Below are 17,672 nucleotides of genomic sequence, written 5' to 3'. Positions count from 1 at the left end.
CAGGAAATGTTGGCAGTCATCTTGGGACTCGGCATCAGCCTTGTCCCACAAAAAGCGAGGAGAGAAAAGGGGGCAGGATACGAATACCCTGACCGCCTAGTGCTCTGGGGAGATGGAGGCAAATTCAGGGGGGAAAAACGTAAAAAATAAAATAATAATTCAGCAGGAGCTGTGCTGGAGCCATGACTCCTGCTGAAAAATCATTTAAAAAAAAAAAAAGCTCGGACTCCCTCGCCTCCCTATTATTTAGCTCCTGGGTGGGCTAGGTCCTAGGGACATGCGAGTTTAAATGAAATGATATAGGAGGGGAGCGCACGGGCACCCCTCTTTGTGCCCCGGGGGCTGCCACCTCCCCGGGGCTCATTGAAAAGAAATGGGGGGGTCCTTGTGGAGCCCCACCATGCCCCGAGGACCCCAACCTCTCCTGGCTTAATGTGAAATAAATCAGGGGACCTCGTGACCCCCCCCCCCCCCTCCCAGCCCCAGGAACCACCCCCTCTCAGGGCTATTTTCTGTGTAATGAAGGGCCTCACAAACCCTCCCCCCCCCCACCCAGGGACCACCATCTACGGGGGCGAAATTCTGTTTTTAGAATTGTGCACCCCGCCCCCCCGGCCATTCTTGGTGGCAGGCCATACTACATTCAGAGAGCGGTGCCATGCGCCCCCCTCCTTGAGCCATATATGACCCTAGGGACTGCCACCCCACAAGGCCGGCTCCTGCAATGTCCCAAGGTGCCCACCCCCGAGACGTAGCTGTTTGCTGTGGCTTAGTGGGAGCTTTAACCCCTTCCCTGCTCATGACGGAACCACTCCGTCATGAGCCACGGGCGCCGTGTGCTCATGACGGAGTGGTTCCGTCATGCTGCGGCCGTTGGCGGCCGCTCCGCCCACGCGGCTCTGATTCCCCGCCTGTGCGGGCGATCAATGCAAGTGGGCGGAGTCGTGACGGAACCACTCCGTCATGAGCACAGCGCGCCCGTGGCTCATGACGGAGTGGTTCCGTCACGAGCATGGCGGCGCCGCAAACACCCAAAACCTCCCAGCGCCGCGGCAAGGTTAACTGTTCCTGCCAAGCCACAGCAAACACTCCGCTTTCAGCAAGCAGGAACAGAGAAATGCTCTTGCTTGCTAGAAGCGGAGCATTTGTCTGTTTTCCTGGCCGCTGTCAAGCGAGCAGGGAAACTGACAAATTGCTTTCACACACAGGGAGCTGCTTATTTACCAGCTCACTGTGTGTGATAGCAATGTCGGCTCTGACAGGAGCCAGGATGACTGCAGGGAAGAACTGTGGGCCCCCCACCCCCATGGTCCCAATGCATTGGGGCCCCGGGGCTGAAATCAGCCCAGGGGAGTGGGCAGCACTGCCCCCTCCCCTATTTGATAATGGCTGGGACCCGGGGGAATAGGCCCCCCCAGGCCGAAATCGGCCAGGGGAGGTGGACTGCACGCCCCCCTCCTGTATTAAAAAATAAAAGGCCCGGGGACGGGGCCCCCCAGACTGAATTCAACCAGGGTGGAGGCCTTGCGGCCTGCCTGCTGTATTAATAAAAAAAAAAAATTTAATATTTGAGGTCATAAGAAGTGCATTGTGAGGGCTTAAGTTATAGTTAGCTCAGGTCACTGCTGTTTTTCACTGGTTTTATACGAGTGAAATGATATGTGTATATATATATATACATATCATTATAATTTCACTCTTATAAAACCAGTGAAAAACAGCAGTTGTATAGTTATATATATATATATATCCACATCCACGCTCCCCCAAATAATTAGCAGCACTCGCAGGGGACAACCAATAATTTCATCGATTGTGGCCCTCTAGAAAAAATGTCGAAATTCATTGACTACTTTCTGTTCCCCTTTGTACTAGAATTACCTTCATACACTAGGGATACAAAAGACTTCTTGAGACACATTGAGGGCACTGTATGGGAACCAGATTTCCTAATAACTCTTGACGTAGCTAGCTTATACACTGGCATAGTGCATGAAGATGGGATCTCTGCCATCAGATATTTCCTGCAAAATCGCCCTCTAAAATTTCTGGAACACAGTGAAATGTTAATAGAGTTCCTACATATCTGTCTGAACAACAACATATTCATTTTTCTGGACCAGATTTATAGACGACGCGGGACTGCCATGGGAGACTTCTTCGCCCCCAGTTATGCGAACTTGTTCGTTGGCTGGTGGGAGTGACAGGCCGCATGGGCAGACACCTGTGACCTATGGGTAGAGAGGACTGTCAGTTGGAGGCGTTACATTGACGACCTCTTCCTGATCTGGCATGGCACTAGGGAATCAGCAGCCCAATATATTGAATACTTCAATTCCAATGATCTTAACTTTCGGTTTCCGAGCGATATCCGCTCAACTGAGGTCACATTTCTGGACCTGAGGATCTATGTGGCTGATGGTAAAATTTAGACAGCGCTTTTTAGGAAGCCTACGGCTCGGAACTCGGTACTGTGCGCCACGAGTAACCACCCAGATAAATTAAAGAACAATATCCCATATGGGGGAACTGTTGCATATTAAACGCAATAGTAGTAGGGAAGTTGACTTCAGACAGGATGCATTAAAAAGTATCAAGAGATTTAAAGCGAGAGGGTATCAGAAGGGGATCCTGAAAGTAGTAATAAATAGAACAAAAGAGAAGTCCAGACTAGACTTATTGAAAGATGAGTCAAAAATGGAAGATATAGGGACGGCAAACAATCTTAGATTGATAACAAGTTTTTCCAGTGCAGCCAATAAGGTGAGAATACTTCAGGCCAACTGAAATATACTAAAATCAGATGTTGTCATAGGTCAGGACCTACCTATATACCCATCGCTGACTTTTAGAAAAACACGTTCCATCAAGGATTTGCGTTCCATCGAGGGCTAGTTGCTAGTCACCTGCCACCAGTCCAGACAGGGCTCCCGGGGATTACAGGCTTTTATCCCTGTGGCAAGTGCAAGGCGTGTACCAACTGTGGTAAGGTAACAACATATATGATTTGAGGTCTTAAGGACCCGATACATATCTCAAAGTTCATGAACTGCAATACATTGTATGTAGTTTGTCTGATATGCCCGCCCGTGTGGCTTGAGGTACGTGGGCAGTACCATACACCCTGCCAAAATCCTTGTTTTGGAGCATCAGAGGGCCATTCAAAGCAAGGATGTAAGTTACCTGTCGCAAGACACTTTCATTCGCACCACAATAGCAATAGAAAACGAGTGAAATACTTTTGTATTGACCACGTGGCCCGTGACTTGAGGGGTGGAGATAAAGAGAAATGCTTGCGGAGACTGGAATCACGCTATATCTTGTATATGGCAAAGGAATCACTGTTAGGACTCAATATGGGGGAGGAACTTGGGGTCCACTTGTAAATATGTATAGCACTTGAAGGATAACAGACAGAATAAGGTGCTGTTAGGAAAGGGAGTGTCATTTGATCACATTTGACGTGCAGGTGCAGCTAATAGGAAGTCCACAGAGAAATGGGGTAACTAGGGAAACCACCCGGCACGCAGAGTAGGCACATTGGCTCAGGGACCATACAGGGCACAAATATGGGACAATTTATTAATGTTGAAATGTTGAGCGCCAGAGGAAGCGATTCCCGATAGGGCGTAAATAGGCTGCACTGACAGCCATGTAGACGGCCCATTCAGGGCATAAATGTGTGACATGTTTTTGTATTATCACAAAATGTCGAAATGTTAAAATAATGAGCGCAAGAGGAAGCGAGCCGATATACAAGTTTCGCATGTGCTATGCGCGAGTGTTTAATGTTTAAAGTTGAAATGCACAGCTTCTGTAAAATATCACTGTGTTAAATACCACCTCGCATAGGAAAGCACCATGGTTACAGGACGCAATGTGAGCCGTGGGGTTGTAATGACACACCTTGCCTGACCTTCAATTAGACATTAGTGGAGATGTATATATGACGAGGTTCAAACGCGGCGGCCGCCAACACTGAGGAAGGCGTACCATTGAAACGCGTTTATTTTGTAAATTTGTGTGCCCTTAAAATCCGGACGAGGATTTACCCCCTGCTAGTGCTGGTAATTATTTGTGGGAGCGTGGAGATTTGCGCGAGTCTGTCCTCGCGCACCGAGCACCCGCTAGTGAGTGCAAGAGTGCTTTTTCATAATCTCTGCTGGCCATAAAGTGTTTTGGCTTCCTATCGAGAACAGAGTTCAGCTTTATGGTTCCAGTAGTATTGATTTTCCAGGTATGTGTGTAACAGCTTGAGTTTTTTTTATATTACAGCCCACAGAAGCTGATTCTCGGGAAGATCTGATAAAAAATCATTACATGTCAAGAATAGTGGAAATTACAACGCAGCTACAGCTGGCTGATAGCAAGTCCGTCCATTTTCACGCTGAGGTAAGCATGGGTTATTATTGTTTCTAAATAAAACGAGCCTGAACAATGATGTTTTTGACTCTTGTATGGTGAAAAAGTGTGTTCGAGGCATATGAGCTGCAGATTACACACTTTTGCATAGATCGCCATCTGGTGTTGGGCCCGGATGTTTGCAGTTTGTTTTTCCTCTTGGAAGGTCTTTGGAAGTCACGAGGTCGGTGACTCCTCCTTTGGATCGTATTGCGCATGGGCTTCGGCTCCATCCTCAGATTGTTTTTTTCCGCCATCGGGCTCGGATGTAATCTTCGCGCTCCGGTTCCGAACAGCTTCCAGTTCGACGATCGACGCGCAATTCTCACCCCAATTCGCTGTATTGTTCGATCACGATCTCTTCAATCAACGCGCCTTCCCATCGGCACAAACCTTCGGTTCCAGTCGTCGACGGCGGCCTTCGGGCCTACCCAAGCTCCGGTCCCGGCTAATGGAAAGAACTCCATTTAAAATGTGCCCTCGATGTGGGTCCAAATTTCCCCACACCGATCTTCATGAGGTATGCAACCTCTGCCTCTCCCCTGAACACGAGACTCGAGACTGTCCGGCCTGTAAGTCTTTCCGATCCAAAAAGACTATTCGGGACCGAAGAGCCAGAAGGAACATGGCACACTCCTCGACGTCCATTCCAGTTGACATCTTCGGAGACGACATCGACGATCCGGAACATCATCGCACCGAAGAGGACCTCGTCAGCGCTTCCGAGGCCGACGAGTCAGATGTGGAAGACATCACTCCGGCGCAGAGGGTCGTGAGTACCAATCTACCCCCCCCCCCCCCCCCCCCCCATCCACACCTGCGCAGACACCTAAAAAGGCTTCGGTCACGCCTTCGCCTCCGGGCCTAGGCAAGACCAGAGACACTGCTTCACACACCCCACCTTCGGGCCCGGTGAAGAAGCCAAGTATGCCTTCCGGCGGCTCGGGCTCGAGCCAGCCTACCAGCGGTGCCGAGAAACACACTTCAGCACCGAAAAAGAAACCTGCCTCCACCTCGACACCGAGCTCTGCACCGAAGCCCTCGGTGTCGAAACCCAGCTCTTCGGTACCGGCGCCATCTTCGGTACCGACCAAACCACACAAGGCCACCGGCACCGACACTTCCAAACCGAAGACCATCTCGGCGCCGACCAAGAGACCGGAGGGTCCCAAGCCGGGTTCTAAGCAACAAACCGGCACGGAAAAACCAAAAAAGACATCGGCTCCAATGCCTTCGGCGCCGACGGACCAAATAACCTCACCAGAGCTATTTACACCGGATCCCTTGCAAAAAACTCTTACCAAGGATCCAAAACCTGGACATTTGACACTCTCTACCAAAAAGAGACATTTGGAGAAGCCTGCTCCGCCTCCACCTCCAAAGAGGAAGGACTCTGCTACCTCTCCGTTCAGAATACCTTCCCCTCCCCCTCCACCCCCTCCGCCCTCTCCACCTCATCGTTCTCCGACCCCGTATCCAGACGATGATGATCAGGGGGACCCATATCATGATATAGGGGATGTGCCACAGGAATCCACCCCTACAGGATCCCCAGAATCCTGGGACGATTACAATGTTCAAGATATCCCCAACGTCCCACAAGACGATCTTTACCCCTCTAGACCATCTCCACCAGAAGATTCATTAGGGTTCAACCATCTTCTGCAAAGGGCGGCACATTATCACAGGATGGACTTGCATACCGACCCCGTGGAGGAAGATTTCCTCCTCGACACATTTGATACCTCACATAGGTCCACCTCCATACTGCCCATGCTCAAAGGGATGGTAAAGCATGCGGCAGAAGTTTTTACGGACCCAGTTACAGCCAGGGTCATTAACCCACATATTGAAAAAAAATAAAAACCTGCTCCCTCAGATCCCTCTTACATCAGAGGACCAGCGCCACTAGATTCTTTAGTAGTATCTACGGCACGTAAAAGGGCAAATTCACAAGCGTCGGGTGATGCACCACCACCTGACAAGGAATCAAAGCTACTAGATGCATCAGGCAAACGCACAGCATCCCAGGCGGCCAACATATGGCGTATAGCAAACACTCAAGCACTACTGGCCAGATATGACTGGGCTCGTTATGACGAGTTAGAAAGCATAATGCACCATCTTCCTGAAAAATATAAAGCTAGGGCCAACAAGTTAATTCAAGAGGGTAAAACAATCACAAATACCTCCATACGTTGTGCCCTAGATGCAGCAGACACAGCCTCCAGGGCCATCAACACCAGCGTCCTTCTCCGTCGCCATGCTTGGTTAAGGGTATCTGGTTTTAAACCAGAAGTACAAGCCTCCATCCTTAACCATCCCTTTGACCAGGAACATCTATTTGGGCCAAAGGTGGATGGGGCCTTAGAAAAGATGAAAAAAGACACGGATACCACAAAATCCATGGGGGCCTTACAGTCTCACCCGCCCAGACGCTCCTTTCGCCGCTCCTCCTTTCGGAGTACATCCAGAGGCTACTCCTCAGACACAGCGTCCACATCATACAAATCCCCTACTCAGACCACCTTTACAAAAGGTTACCAAAGAGGCGGCTACAGGGGTAACAAGGGCAGAGGCAAAACAAACAACGCCCGTTCTGCCACACCTCCTACCCAATGACTTCCCCCCGCTCCCCCAGACCATTCCACTCCGGTCGGGGGCAGACTCCAAAATTTCCTTCATGTCTGGGAGACCATCACCTCAGACAAATGGGTGACCCAAATAATTTGGTCAGGCTACTGCCTAGAGCTAACATCTACCCCCCCCCCCCCCCCAAACATTCCACCCAGGCAACGCCCAATGTCACAAGAACATTCAAAATTACTAAAGCAGGAGGTAATCTCCCTCCTACAAAAACAGGCAATAGAACATGTTCCTGTCAATCAACAAAATATGGGGGTCTACTCCCTATATTTTCTCATACCAAAAAAGGGACGAGACTCTACGACCTATTCTAGATCTTCGGCCCCTAAACACATACATACACTCAGACCATTTTCATATGGTAACACTTCAGCAGGTACTTCCGCTCCTCTCCCAAAACGACTTCCTCACCACTCTGGACTTGAAAGACGCATACTTCCACATCCCAGTGCACCATGCTCACAGAAAGTACCTCAGATTTGTAGTGGACGGACAACACTACCAATTCAAAGTGCTCCCGTTCGGAGTCACAACAGCACCACGGGTATTCACCAAGTGCCTAGCAGTGGTGGCGGCACACTTGAGAAGACAGCATATTCACGTCTTCCCATACCTAGACGATTGGCTGATAAAAGCCACTTCATACAATCTGTGTGTGCAACACACCTCCATCACAATCGAACTACTTCACCAACTAGGCTTCACGGTGAACCACCAAAAGTCACAGCTACAACCATCCCACATAAAACAATACCTCGGTGCCACCATAGACACCTCAAAAGCGATAGCCTACCCCAATCCGGTCAGGATTGCAAGCATGCAAACTTTGCGACAAAGAATCCGATTGGCCGCACTCCGCTCGTCCTACCAGCATATTACCCCAAGGAACTGTGGTCCATGTAGTGGCGACGGCGATTACGCCTGTGCCAAAAGTGTTCGAAGAAAGTAAGTGTCGCATTAGCCATCCCTGGACACGTGTTTCGAGGTAGTTGCCTCTCGTCAGCAGGGAGTAGGTGAGTGTGTGGGGTTGTCGCGTAGACTGCCAAAAAAGTATTATCAGGTTAAGTACCACTCATGGCGCGCAGGTGCTGGTCCGGGGCTCGTCAGCCCAATGGCTCAAGGGAGCCTTAATACAAAAAATCCGATTGGCCGCACTCCGCTCGTCCTACCAGCATATTACCCTAAGGAACTGTGGTCCATGTAGTGGCGACGGCGATTACGACTGTGCCAAAAGTGTTCGAAGAAAGTAAGTGTCGCATTAGCCATCCCTGGACACGTGTTTCGAGGTAGTTGCCTCTCGTCAGCAGGGAGTAGGTGTGTGTGTGGGGTTGCCGCGTAGACTGCCAAAAAAGTATTATCAGGTTAAGTACCACTCATGGCGCGCAGGTGCTGGTCCGGGGCTTGTCAGCCCAATGGCTCAAGGGAGCTTTAATACAAAAAAATCCGATTGGCCGCACTCCGCTCGTTCTACCAGCATATTACCCCAAGGAACTGTGGTCCATGTAGTGTTGACGGCGATTACGCCTGTGCCAAAAGTGTTCGAAGAAAGTAAGTGTCGCATTAGCCATCCCTGGACACGTGTTTCGAGGTAGTTGCCTCTCGTCAGCAGGGAGTAGGTGAGTGTGTGGGGTTGCCGCGTAGACTGCCAAAAAAGTATTATCAGGTTAAGTACCACTCATGGCGCGCAGGTGCTGGTCCGGTGCTCGTCAGCCCAATGGCTCAAGGGAGCCTTAATACAAAAAATCCGATTGGCCGCACTCCGCTCGTCCTACCAGCATATTACCCCAAGGAACTGTGGTCCATGTAGTGGCGACGGCGATTACGACTGTGCCAAAAGTGTTCGAAGAAAGTAAGTGTCGCATTAGCCATCCCTGGACACGTGTTTCGAGGTAGTTGCCTCTCGTCAGCAGGGAGTAGGTGAGTGTGTGGGGTTGCCGCGTAGACTGCCAAAAAAGTATTATAAGGTTAAGTACCACTCATGGCGCGCAGGTGCTGGTCCGGGGCTCGTCAGCCCAATGGCTCAAGGGAGCCTTAATACAAAAAATCCGATTGGCCGCACTCCGCTCGTCCTACCAGCATATTACCCCAAGGAACTGTGGTCCATGTAGTGTTGACGGCGATTACGCCTGTGCCAAAAGTGTTCGAAGAAAGTAAGTGTCGCAATAGCCATCCCTGGACACGTGTTTCGAGGTAGTTGCCCTCGTCAGCAGGGAGTAGGTGAGTGTGTGGGGTTGCCGCGTAGACTGCCAAAAAAGTATTATCAGGTTAAGTACCACTCATGGCGCGCAGGTGCTGGTCCGGGGCTCGACAGCCCAATGGCTCAAGGGAGCCTTAAAAAAAAAATCCGATTGGCCGCACTCCGCTCGTCCTACCAGCATATTACCCCAAGGAACTGTGGCCCATGTAGTGGCGACGGCGATTACGCCTGTGCCAAAAGTGTTCGAAGAAAGTAAGTGTCGCATTAGCCATCCCTGGACACGTGTTTCGAGGTAGTTGCCTCTCGTCAGCAGGGAGTAGGTGAGTGCGACAAAGATTCATACCTCAACACTCCCTTCCAGCACGAGTGTTCGTGCAACTAATAGGGATGATGGCCTCTTGCATTTTCATAGTGCCCCTCGCAAGACTCCAGATGCGTCCCCTCCAAGAGTGCTTAGCGCACCAGTGGAACCAGGCCCAAGGTCAACTGACAGATCTGGTGTTGGTAGACGGTCGCACCCATCGCTCTCTGCAGTGGTGGAACACCACAAACCTTTCCAAAGGTCGACCGTTCCTGGACCCGGTTCCCCAGATAATACTAACAACGGACGCATCGCTCTCCGGCTGGGGAGCTCACCTATTACATCTCACCGTGCAGGGCACATGGACGCCTCAACAAAAGTTACAAGTCAAATTGGTCGAAAGTGGTGGGTTCTACTTTCGAATTGGTGGCGCGCACAGGTATACTGAGACCTGTATAGGTCTAATTCTTATCAAAACTTTCAAAAGAAATTCTTTCAAAGACGTACTCTTGATTTATCATCCTTATGTTTATTCACAAACATTTTGTTGTATCTCCATTGCAAATTCATATTTCCTCTGAATTTACTGTCTTTTTACAATTTTACAATCACCCAATGCATTTCGGGTCGATAAGTAGACCCTTCCTCAGGGGTCTGTAATTGGAAAGAAAAAAAGGAAATTTACAGGGCTGTTCAGCCTATTTAACTCTTATGTGAAGTACAAAAGAACTAGTACAATACTCTGATTATTTAATGGACAGTCTCTAGCTAATACCTCGCTACTCTTGGAGGGTAATGCATCTCTAGATTTAATGGTGGAAAAAAGGGCGGTCTAAAAAAACAATGTCGATATAAAAGTGAATACAAACAACTTCCTTTAGTTTAACAAAACAGTAACTGCTTTTCGTATTATCTCAATTCACATTCGAATGATGTATTTAAATCCTTAACATAATGTATTAACCTCTTATCCAGTGCACTAATGCTAAATACATAAATTTAGTAAATGATAGATAAAACTAAAAAACCGGTAACTTAGTTGTTCTCTGTTTGCGTGAGTATGTCTGTACTTACTTCCTGGTGTAAAATTGCCGCGTATTCGTCTTCCAATAGAAATCGAGTTAGTGGACGTACACGTGTCTGTGGTATTTAAGTGTGTCCTGATTGGATTGAATTTGTTCAAGTCTTCCAATACGATTGCCTTATGGGAATTCACGTGTTAATGCTATTGTAAACCTGTGTTGATTGGTTTCCGTCAAAATGACGTGTCTACACACTCGTGACCCGTCTAGGACTCTTACGTGTATGGGGATACCACGTATCTATTAACCAATAGGAATAAAGTATATACGTGTGAACTTGAATTCTACTTCTTAATTAAACTCTGATTGGTTCAAAAACGCGTAGATGTAACGCTGTAGAACCGGTTAATCGTGTGATACTACGATGTTACTAGGTGTTGAAACAAATAACTACTGACATATGTATAAAACAATACGCAAGTACAAACTCACATTTTGAGTATTAAAAAGTGGAACATGAAAAATATCAGAAAGCTTATCATTCTAACATGAATAATGCAAACAATGTAAAAAGAAAATTAAATCAACAATGAATGAGATATCATCTGAAAAACAAGAATTCATGAGTTCAGCCATCTTGAATTGGGATGGTGATATGGTATTTTTGCAGGAATACAATATTAGATCCTCAACAGGTGCTCAAAGAAAGCATGATAATTCAATCCTATCATTGATTCCTTTCGGTTGCATGCTGTCCATTTTCCTGATCCAAAAATATTCCGCTCTCAGTCTTTGTTTATGGGCATCCATAGTAGGATGTGGTTTTATCACTTCCATTATCGTAAATCTCAGTTGTGCGATGTTATGACCTGCTTCTGTCCAATGTCTGGACAATGCTGATTTTAAGTTCTTATTTCTGATGTTGCTTTTGTGTTCTGTTATTCTTATTTTTATCTTGCGTTCCGTTTGTCCTATGTATAATTTCCCACAGGGACATTTAATTCCATAGATTACTCCTTTGGTGTCGCACGTGCTTGAGTGCAATAAAGTAATTCTTTTCCCAGTCGTTGGATGAGTAAAATCTTGGCCAGTCATCACATTATTGCAGTGCATGCAATTTTCACATTTCCTCATTCCTTTGTGTATGATTTGTTTATTTGCCATGTGAGAGCTCTTCATTAGTTCTTTTAAGTTTCTTGATCTTTTGTATGCAAATGTGATTTGATTTGCTACCAGTGGTCGAAGGTCTGGTTCTTCTGTGATAAGAGACCAATGTTTTTTCATAATTGTTGTGATTTGACTGGTTTGCACTGAATGTTTCAATACACATACTGTGAGTTTTTTGTCTGTTCTTACTTGTTTGTTGAGTAGGGATCCTCTGTTCATGGATAAAACTTTCATTTTAGAATCCTGAAGTATTTTTTGGGATATCCTCGTTTCATGTATTTTTGGATCTATGTATCAATTGTGGAGGACAAATCATTAGGGTCTGATGTGATCCTTTTGTAACGGATACATTGAGACAACGGTAAATGTGTCTTCAATGAGTGGTGATGAAAACTGTCAAAGTGGAGGCCGCTGTTTCTATCGGTAACTTTGGTGTGAACCTTAGTATTGATTTGACCATCTTTTATGGTTATTCTTACATCCAAAAAAGCCAATTCGTTTCTATCCATTTCATGGGTAAATTTAATCCTTTCATGCACTTGATTCAGTATTTGAATGTTTCTCACAAGATGTTCTCCAGCTCCCTTCCATAATATAAAAATATCATCAATATATCTTTTGAATACCATGATACCACTTATCCATTGTGAATTGTTCAATATATGGTCGTTTTCAAACTTTGCCATAAAGGTATTCGCGTAGGAAGGTGCCCCCGCAAAACCCATCGATGTTCCACTACACTAATCATAGAATTCATTATTCCATTCCAAGTAACTATGAAATAATGCAAAGTGAAGTAGTTCTATCGACATTGTGTTTTTTAGACCGCCCTTTTTTCCACCATTAAATCTAGAGATGCATTACCCTCCAAGAGTAGCGAGGTATTAGCTAGAGACTGTCCATTAAATAATCAGAGTATTGTACTAGTTCTTTTGTACTTCACATAAGAGTTAAATAGGCTGAACAGCCCTGTAAATTTCCTTTTTTTCTTTCCAATTACAGACCCCTGAGGAAGGGTCTACTTATCGACCCGAAATGCATTGGGTGATTGTAAAATTGTAAAAAGACAGTAAATTCAGAGGAAATATGAATTTGCAATGGAGATACAACAAAATGTTTGTGAATAAACAGAAGGATGATAAATCAAGAGTACGTCTTTGAAAGAATTTCTTTTGAAAGTTTTGATAAGAATTAGACCTATACAGGTCTCAGTATACCTGTGCGCGCCACCAATTCGAAAGTAGAACCCACCACTTTCGACCAATTTGACTTGTTGTAAGACAGTGTTTCATGACAAAACACTGGGAGGAAGCAGCACAAAATAACAAGAGTAAACCAGAGAACACGCTTACAAGAGTGCCAGATGGACTACTGAATTAGAATTTCTTAACTTGTCTACCCCCCATCGTGAGCACCAAACAAACATGAATCTTGAAGAAATAGCACAAATCACTAAAAATAAAGCAGAAACTTTAGCCTATAGCTCTGAAGAAGCTGAACAAATATATGGACTGATAAAGGAAACCAGAGCTTTCAGCCCTCAATTAAGCACAGTGAATCAACTATTGAAACAATTGGAACATGTCAGTAAACGCGAAATCAATCAACGTTTACACGCTACAACGCTAATTCATTATCACAAGAATCAACGCATCCCTAGAGGTCTCAGAAGAGCTTTAAAACCCATGTTATGCAGGAACAATAAAGTTTTCCTCAACAAATGGTACCAAATACTCAACAAATGCAGTTTGGATCTGATTTTATTGATCGTGGAGGAGCTTTCTAAAGAAATTAAAACATTAGAAGAAGAGCTTGAAGGAATTAAACGTGATCTGAACACACATGAAGATTTGACAACTACATTACAAGATATCAACAAAAAACTCGACAGATATGCAAAAGAAATAGAAGACAGAAAAATCAAGAAATATAAAAGAGACACTATAGATTATAAGCTGGAAGAAGTGTACAGTTGGGCTGACGTGTACAATCAAAGAAATTGGCAAAAACAACAAACTGATGTAAGTTCATCCCAAGAAAGTGTTACATCTGATTTGGAGGTAGCACAAAATAGAAGACCGATTGATAAACATGCACAAATGGGACGAAGAGAACAACAAACTAAGGTAACTTTTTTAGAGACCAGTCCGGCCGCAAACAATGCTCCTTCGACATCAATAATTACAGGCAACCTCCAAAAACAAGGAGGGGAAAAAGAAAAAACAAAAGAAACGGAGAAAGAAAGGGAACTTCGTTCAACCAAGAAGAAGACAATCTCGTCATAAATATATCAGATGTACAACTAACCACAGCTCAAACTAATCTTTTGAATAAAGGGTTCACGTTTGTGCCAATATACAAATCAAATCCTCAAGAAACGGAGATTTCTATTTTTAAGTTTTTGCGGACTTTGCGTCTAAAGTCTTTTTTTGCCAATTTTCCACCATCGGAAACACCAGAGAGCGCCATCAAAGAATTCAGAGTTAAAAGCACGTTTTGTGCCCCTACTTCACACAAAACCATTGACGCTTATGAAAGAGTTGTCACAACTGAACTGAAAAGAATCAATTACTCAGGAGGAAATAAAAGTAACTTTTCCAAAAAAGAGTGGAACACCTTGAGATCACTTAAAGAAATGACAAACATTACTATACAAAAAGCCGATAAGGAAGGAGCCCTAGTAGTCATGAATACGGAATTTTACACAGAGAGTGTTAAATTACATCTACAAGACGCCAATACATATCGCAGACTTGAGCAAGATCCCACTGATGCCTTTGTAAGCACATTAAAAATAATTTTGGATAAAGCATTAGAAATGAAATGGATAACAACAAAAACATACCAATTTTTAAACGTCAAATATCCAAGGAGACCTCAGTTTTATATGCTTCCAAAAATACATAAACATGCTACCTTACCACCGTTTAGACCCATAGTGTCCGCCTGTGGATCAATTTCAGAATCTTTAGGACAATATTTGGATTGGTTTCTGCAACCGCTGGTACAAAAATGGAATACCTACATTAAGGATACGACCGCATTTTTAAATCTGTTGAACACGGTTGAAATACCAATGAACGAAGAGCTATGGTTATGTTCAATTGATGTAACAGCTTTGTATACCTCTATCCCGCACAATGAAGGGTTAGAAGCCATGGAATGGATCTTACTAGAAAACGAAGTTACAGGAACAGATAAGTCTTTTCTGTTAGAACTACTTCACTTTGCATTATTTCATAGTTACTTAGAATGGAATAATGAATTCTATGAACAGTGTAGTGGAACATCGATGGGTTTTGCGGGGGCACCTTCCTACGCGAATACCTTTATGGCAAAGTTTGAAAACGACCATATATTGAACAATTCACAATGGATAAGTGGTATCATGGTATTCAAAAGATATATTGATGATATTTTTATATTATGGAAGGGAGCTGGAGAACATCTTGTGAGAAACATTCAAATACTGAATCAAGTGCATGAAAGGATTAAATTTACCCATGAAATGGATAGAAACGAATTGGCTTTTTTGGATGTAAGAATAACCATAAAAGATGGTCAAATCAATACTAAGGTTCACACCAAAGTTACCGATAGAAACAGCGGCCTCCACTTTGACAGTTTTCATCACCACTCATTGAAGACACATTTACCGTTGTCTCAATTTATCCGTTACAAAAGGATCACATCAGACCCTAATGATTTGTCCTCCACAATTGATACACAGATCCAAAAATACATGAAACGAGGATATCCCAAAAAAATACTTCAGGATTCTAAAATGAAAGTTTTATCCATGAACAGAGGATCCCTACTCAACAAACAAGTAAGAACAGACAAAAAACTCACAGTATGTGTATTGAAACATTCAGTGCAAACCAGTCAAATCACAACAATTATGAAAAAACATTGGTCTCTTATCACAGAAGAACCAGACCTTCGACCACTGGTAGCAAATCAAATCACATTTGCATACAAAAGATCAAGAAACTTAAAAGAACTAATGAAGAGCTCTCACATGGCAAATAAACAAATCATACACAAAGGAATGAGGAAATGTGAAAATTGCATGCACTGAAATAATGTGATGACTGGCCAAGATTTTACTCATCCAACGACTGGGAAAAGAATTACTTTATTGCACTCAAGCACGTGCGACACCAAAGGAGTAATCTATGGAATTAAATGTCCCTGTGGGAAATTACACATAGGACAAACGGAACGCAAGATAAAAATAAGAATAACAGAACACAAAAGCAACATCAGAAATAAGAACTTAAAATCAGCATTGTCCAGACATTGGACAGAAGCAGGTCATAACATCGCACAACGGAGATTTACGATAATGGAAGTGATAAAACCACATCCTACTATGGATGCCCATAAACAAAGACTGAGAGCGGAATATTTTTGGATCAGGAAAATGGACAGCATGCAACCGAAAGGAATCAATGATAGGATTGAATTATCATGCTTTCTTTGGGCACCTGTTGAGGATCTAATATTGTATTCCTGCAAAAATACCATATCACCATCCCAATTCAAGATGGCTGAACTCATGAATTCTTGTTTTTCAGATGATATCTCATTCATTGTTGATTTAATTTTCTTTTCACATTGTTTGCATTATTCATGTTAGAATGATAAGCTTTCTGATATTTTTCATGTTCCACTTTTTAATACTCAAAATGTGAGTTTGTACTTGCGTATTGTTTTATACATATGTCAGTAGATATTTGTTTCAACACCTAGTAACATCGTAGTATCACACGATTAACCGGTTCTACAGCGTTACATCTACGCGTTTGAACCAATCAGAGTTTAATTAAGAAGTAGAATTCAAGTTCACACGTATATACTTTATTCCTATTGGTTAATAGATACGTGGTATCCCCATACACGTAAGAGTCCTAGACGGGTCACGAGTGTGTAGACACGTCATTTTGACGGAAACCAATCAACACAGGTTTACAATAGCATTAACACGTGAATTCCCATAAGGCAATCGTATTGGAAGACTTGAACAAATTCAAACCAATCAGGACACACTTAAATACCACAGACACGTGTACGTCCACTAACTCGATTTCTATTGGAAGACGAATACGCGGCAATTTTACACCAGGAAGTAAGTACAGACATACTCACGCAAACAGAGAACAACTAAGTTACCGGTTTTTTAGTTTTATCTATCATTTACTAAATTTATGTATTTAGCATTAGTGCACTGGATAAGAGGTTAATACATTATGTTAAGGATTTAAATACATCATTCGAATGTGAATTGAGATAATACGAAAAGCAGTTACTGTTTTGTTAAACTAAAGGAAGTTGTTTGTATTCACTTTCATATCGACATTGGTTTTTTTTTAGACCGCCCTTTTTTCCACCATTAAATCTAGAGATGCATTACCCTCCAAGAGTAGCGAGGTATTAGCTAGAGACTGTCCATTAAATAATCAGAGTATTGTACTAGTTCTTTTGTACTTCACATAAGAGTTAAATAGGCTGAACAGCCCTGTAAATTTCCTTTTTTTCTTTCCAATTACAGACCCCTGAGGAAGGGTCTACTTATCGACCCGAAATGCATTGGGTGATTGTAAAATTGTAAAAAGACAGTAAATTCAGAGGAAATATGAATTTGCAATGGAGATACAACAAAATGTTTGTGAATAAACATAAGGATGATAAATCAAGAGTACGTCTTTGAAAGAATTTCTTTTGAAAGTTTTGACAAGAATTAGACCTATACAGGTCTTAGTATACCTGTGCGCGCCACCAATTCGAAAGTAGAACCCACCACTTTCGACCAATTTGACTTGTTTTAAGACAGTGTTTCATGACAAAACACTGGGAGGAAGCAGCACAAAATAACAAGAGTAAACCAGAGAACACGCTTACAAGAGTGCCAGATGGACTACTGAATTAGAATTTC

General features: G+C 44.0%; 1 protein-coding gene across 1 annotated transcript in view; it reads left to right on the top strand.

The window, feature by feature from the left end:
* PPP1R21 (protein phosphatase 1 regulatory subunit 21) overlaps window positions 1–17,672 on the top strand; it is a 395,061-nt gene that overhangs the window by 272,832 nt on the left and 104,557 nt on the right. Inside the window, exon 19 of the mRNA XM_085612732.1 lies at window positions 4,276–4,392. Within this exon, the coding sequence (XP_085468858.1) occupies window positions 4,276–4,392 (117 nt within the window). The remainder of the gene's footprint in view (window positions 1–4,275; window positions 4,393–17,672) is intronic.

This window comes from Triturus cristatus, chromosome 6 (assembly GCF_964204655.1).
Source record: "Triturus cristatus chromosome 6, aTriCri1.1, whole genome shotgun sequence".
NCBI classification, from domain to species: Eukaryota; Metazoa; Chordata; class Amphibia; order Caudata; family Salamandridae; genus Triturus; species Triturus cristatus.
The sequence above is the reverse complement of the archived record's forward strand: the minus strand, read 5'-3'. Positions and strand labels throughout refer to the sequence as shown.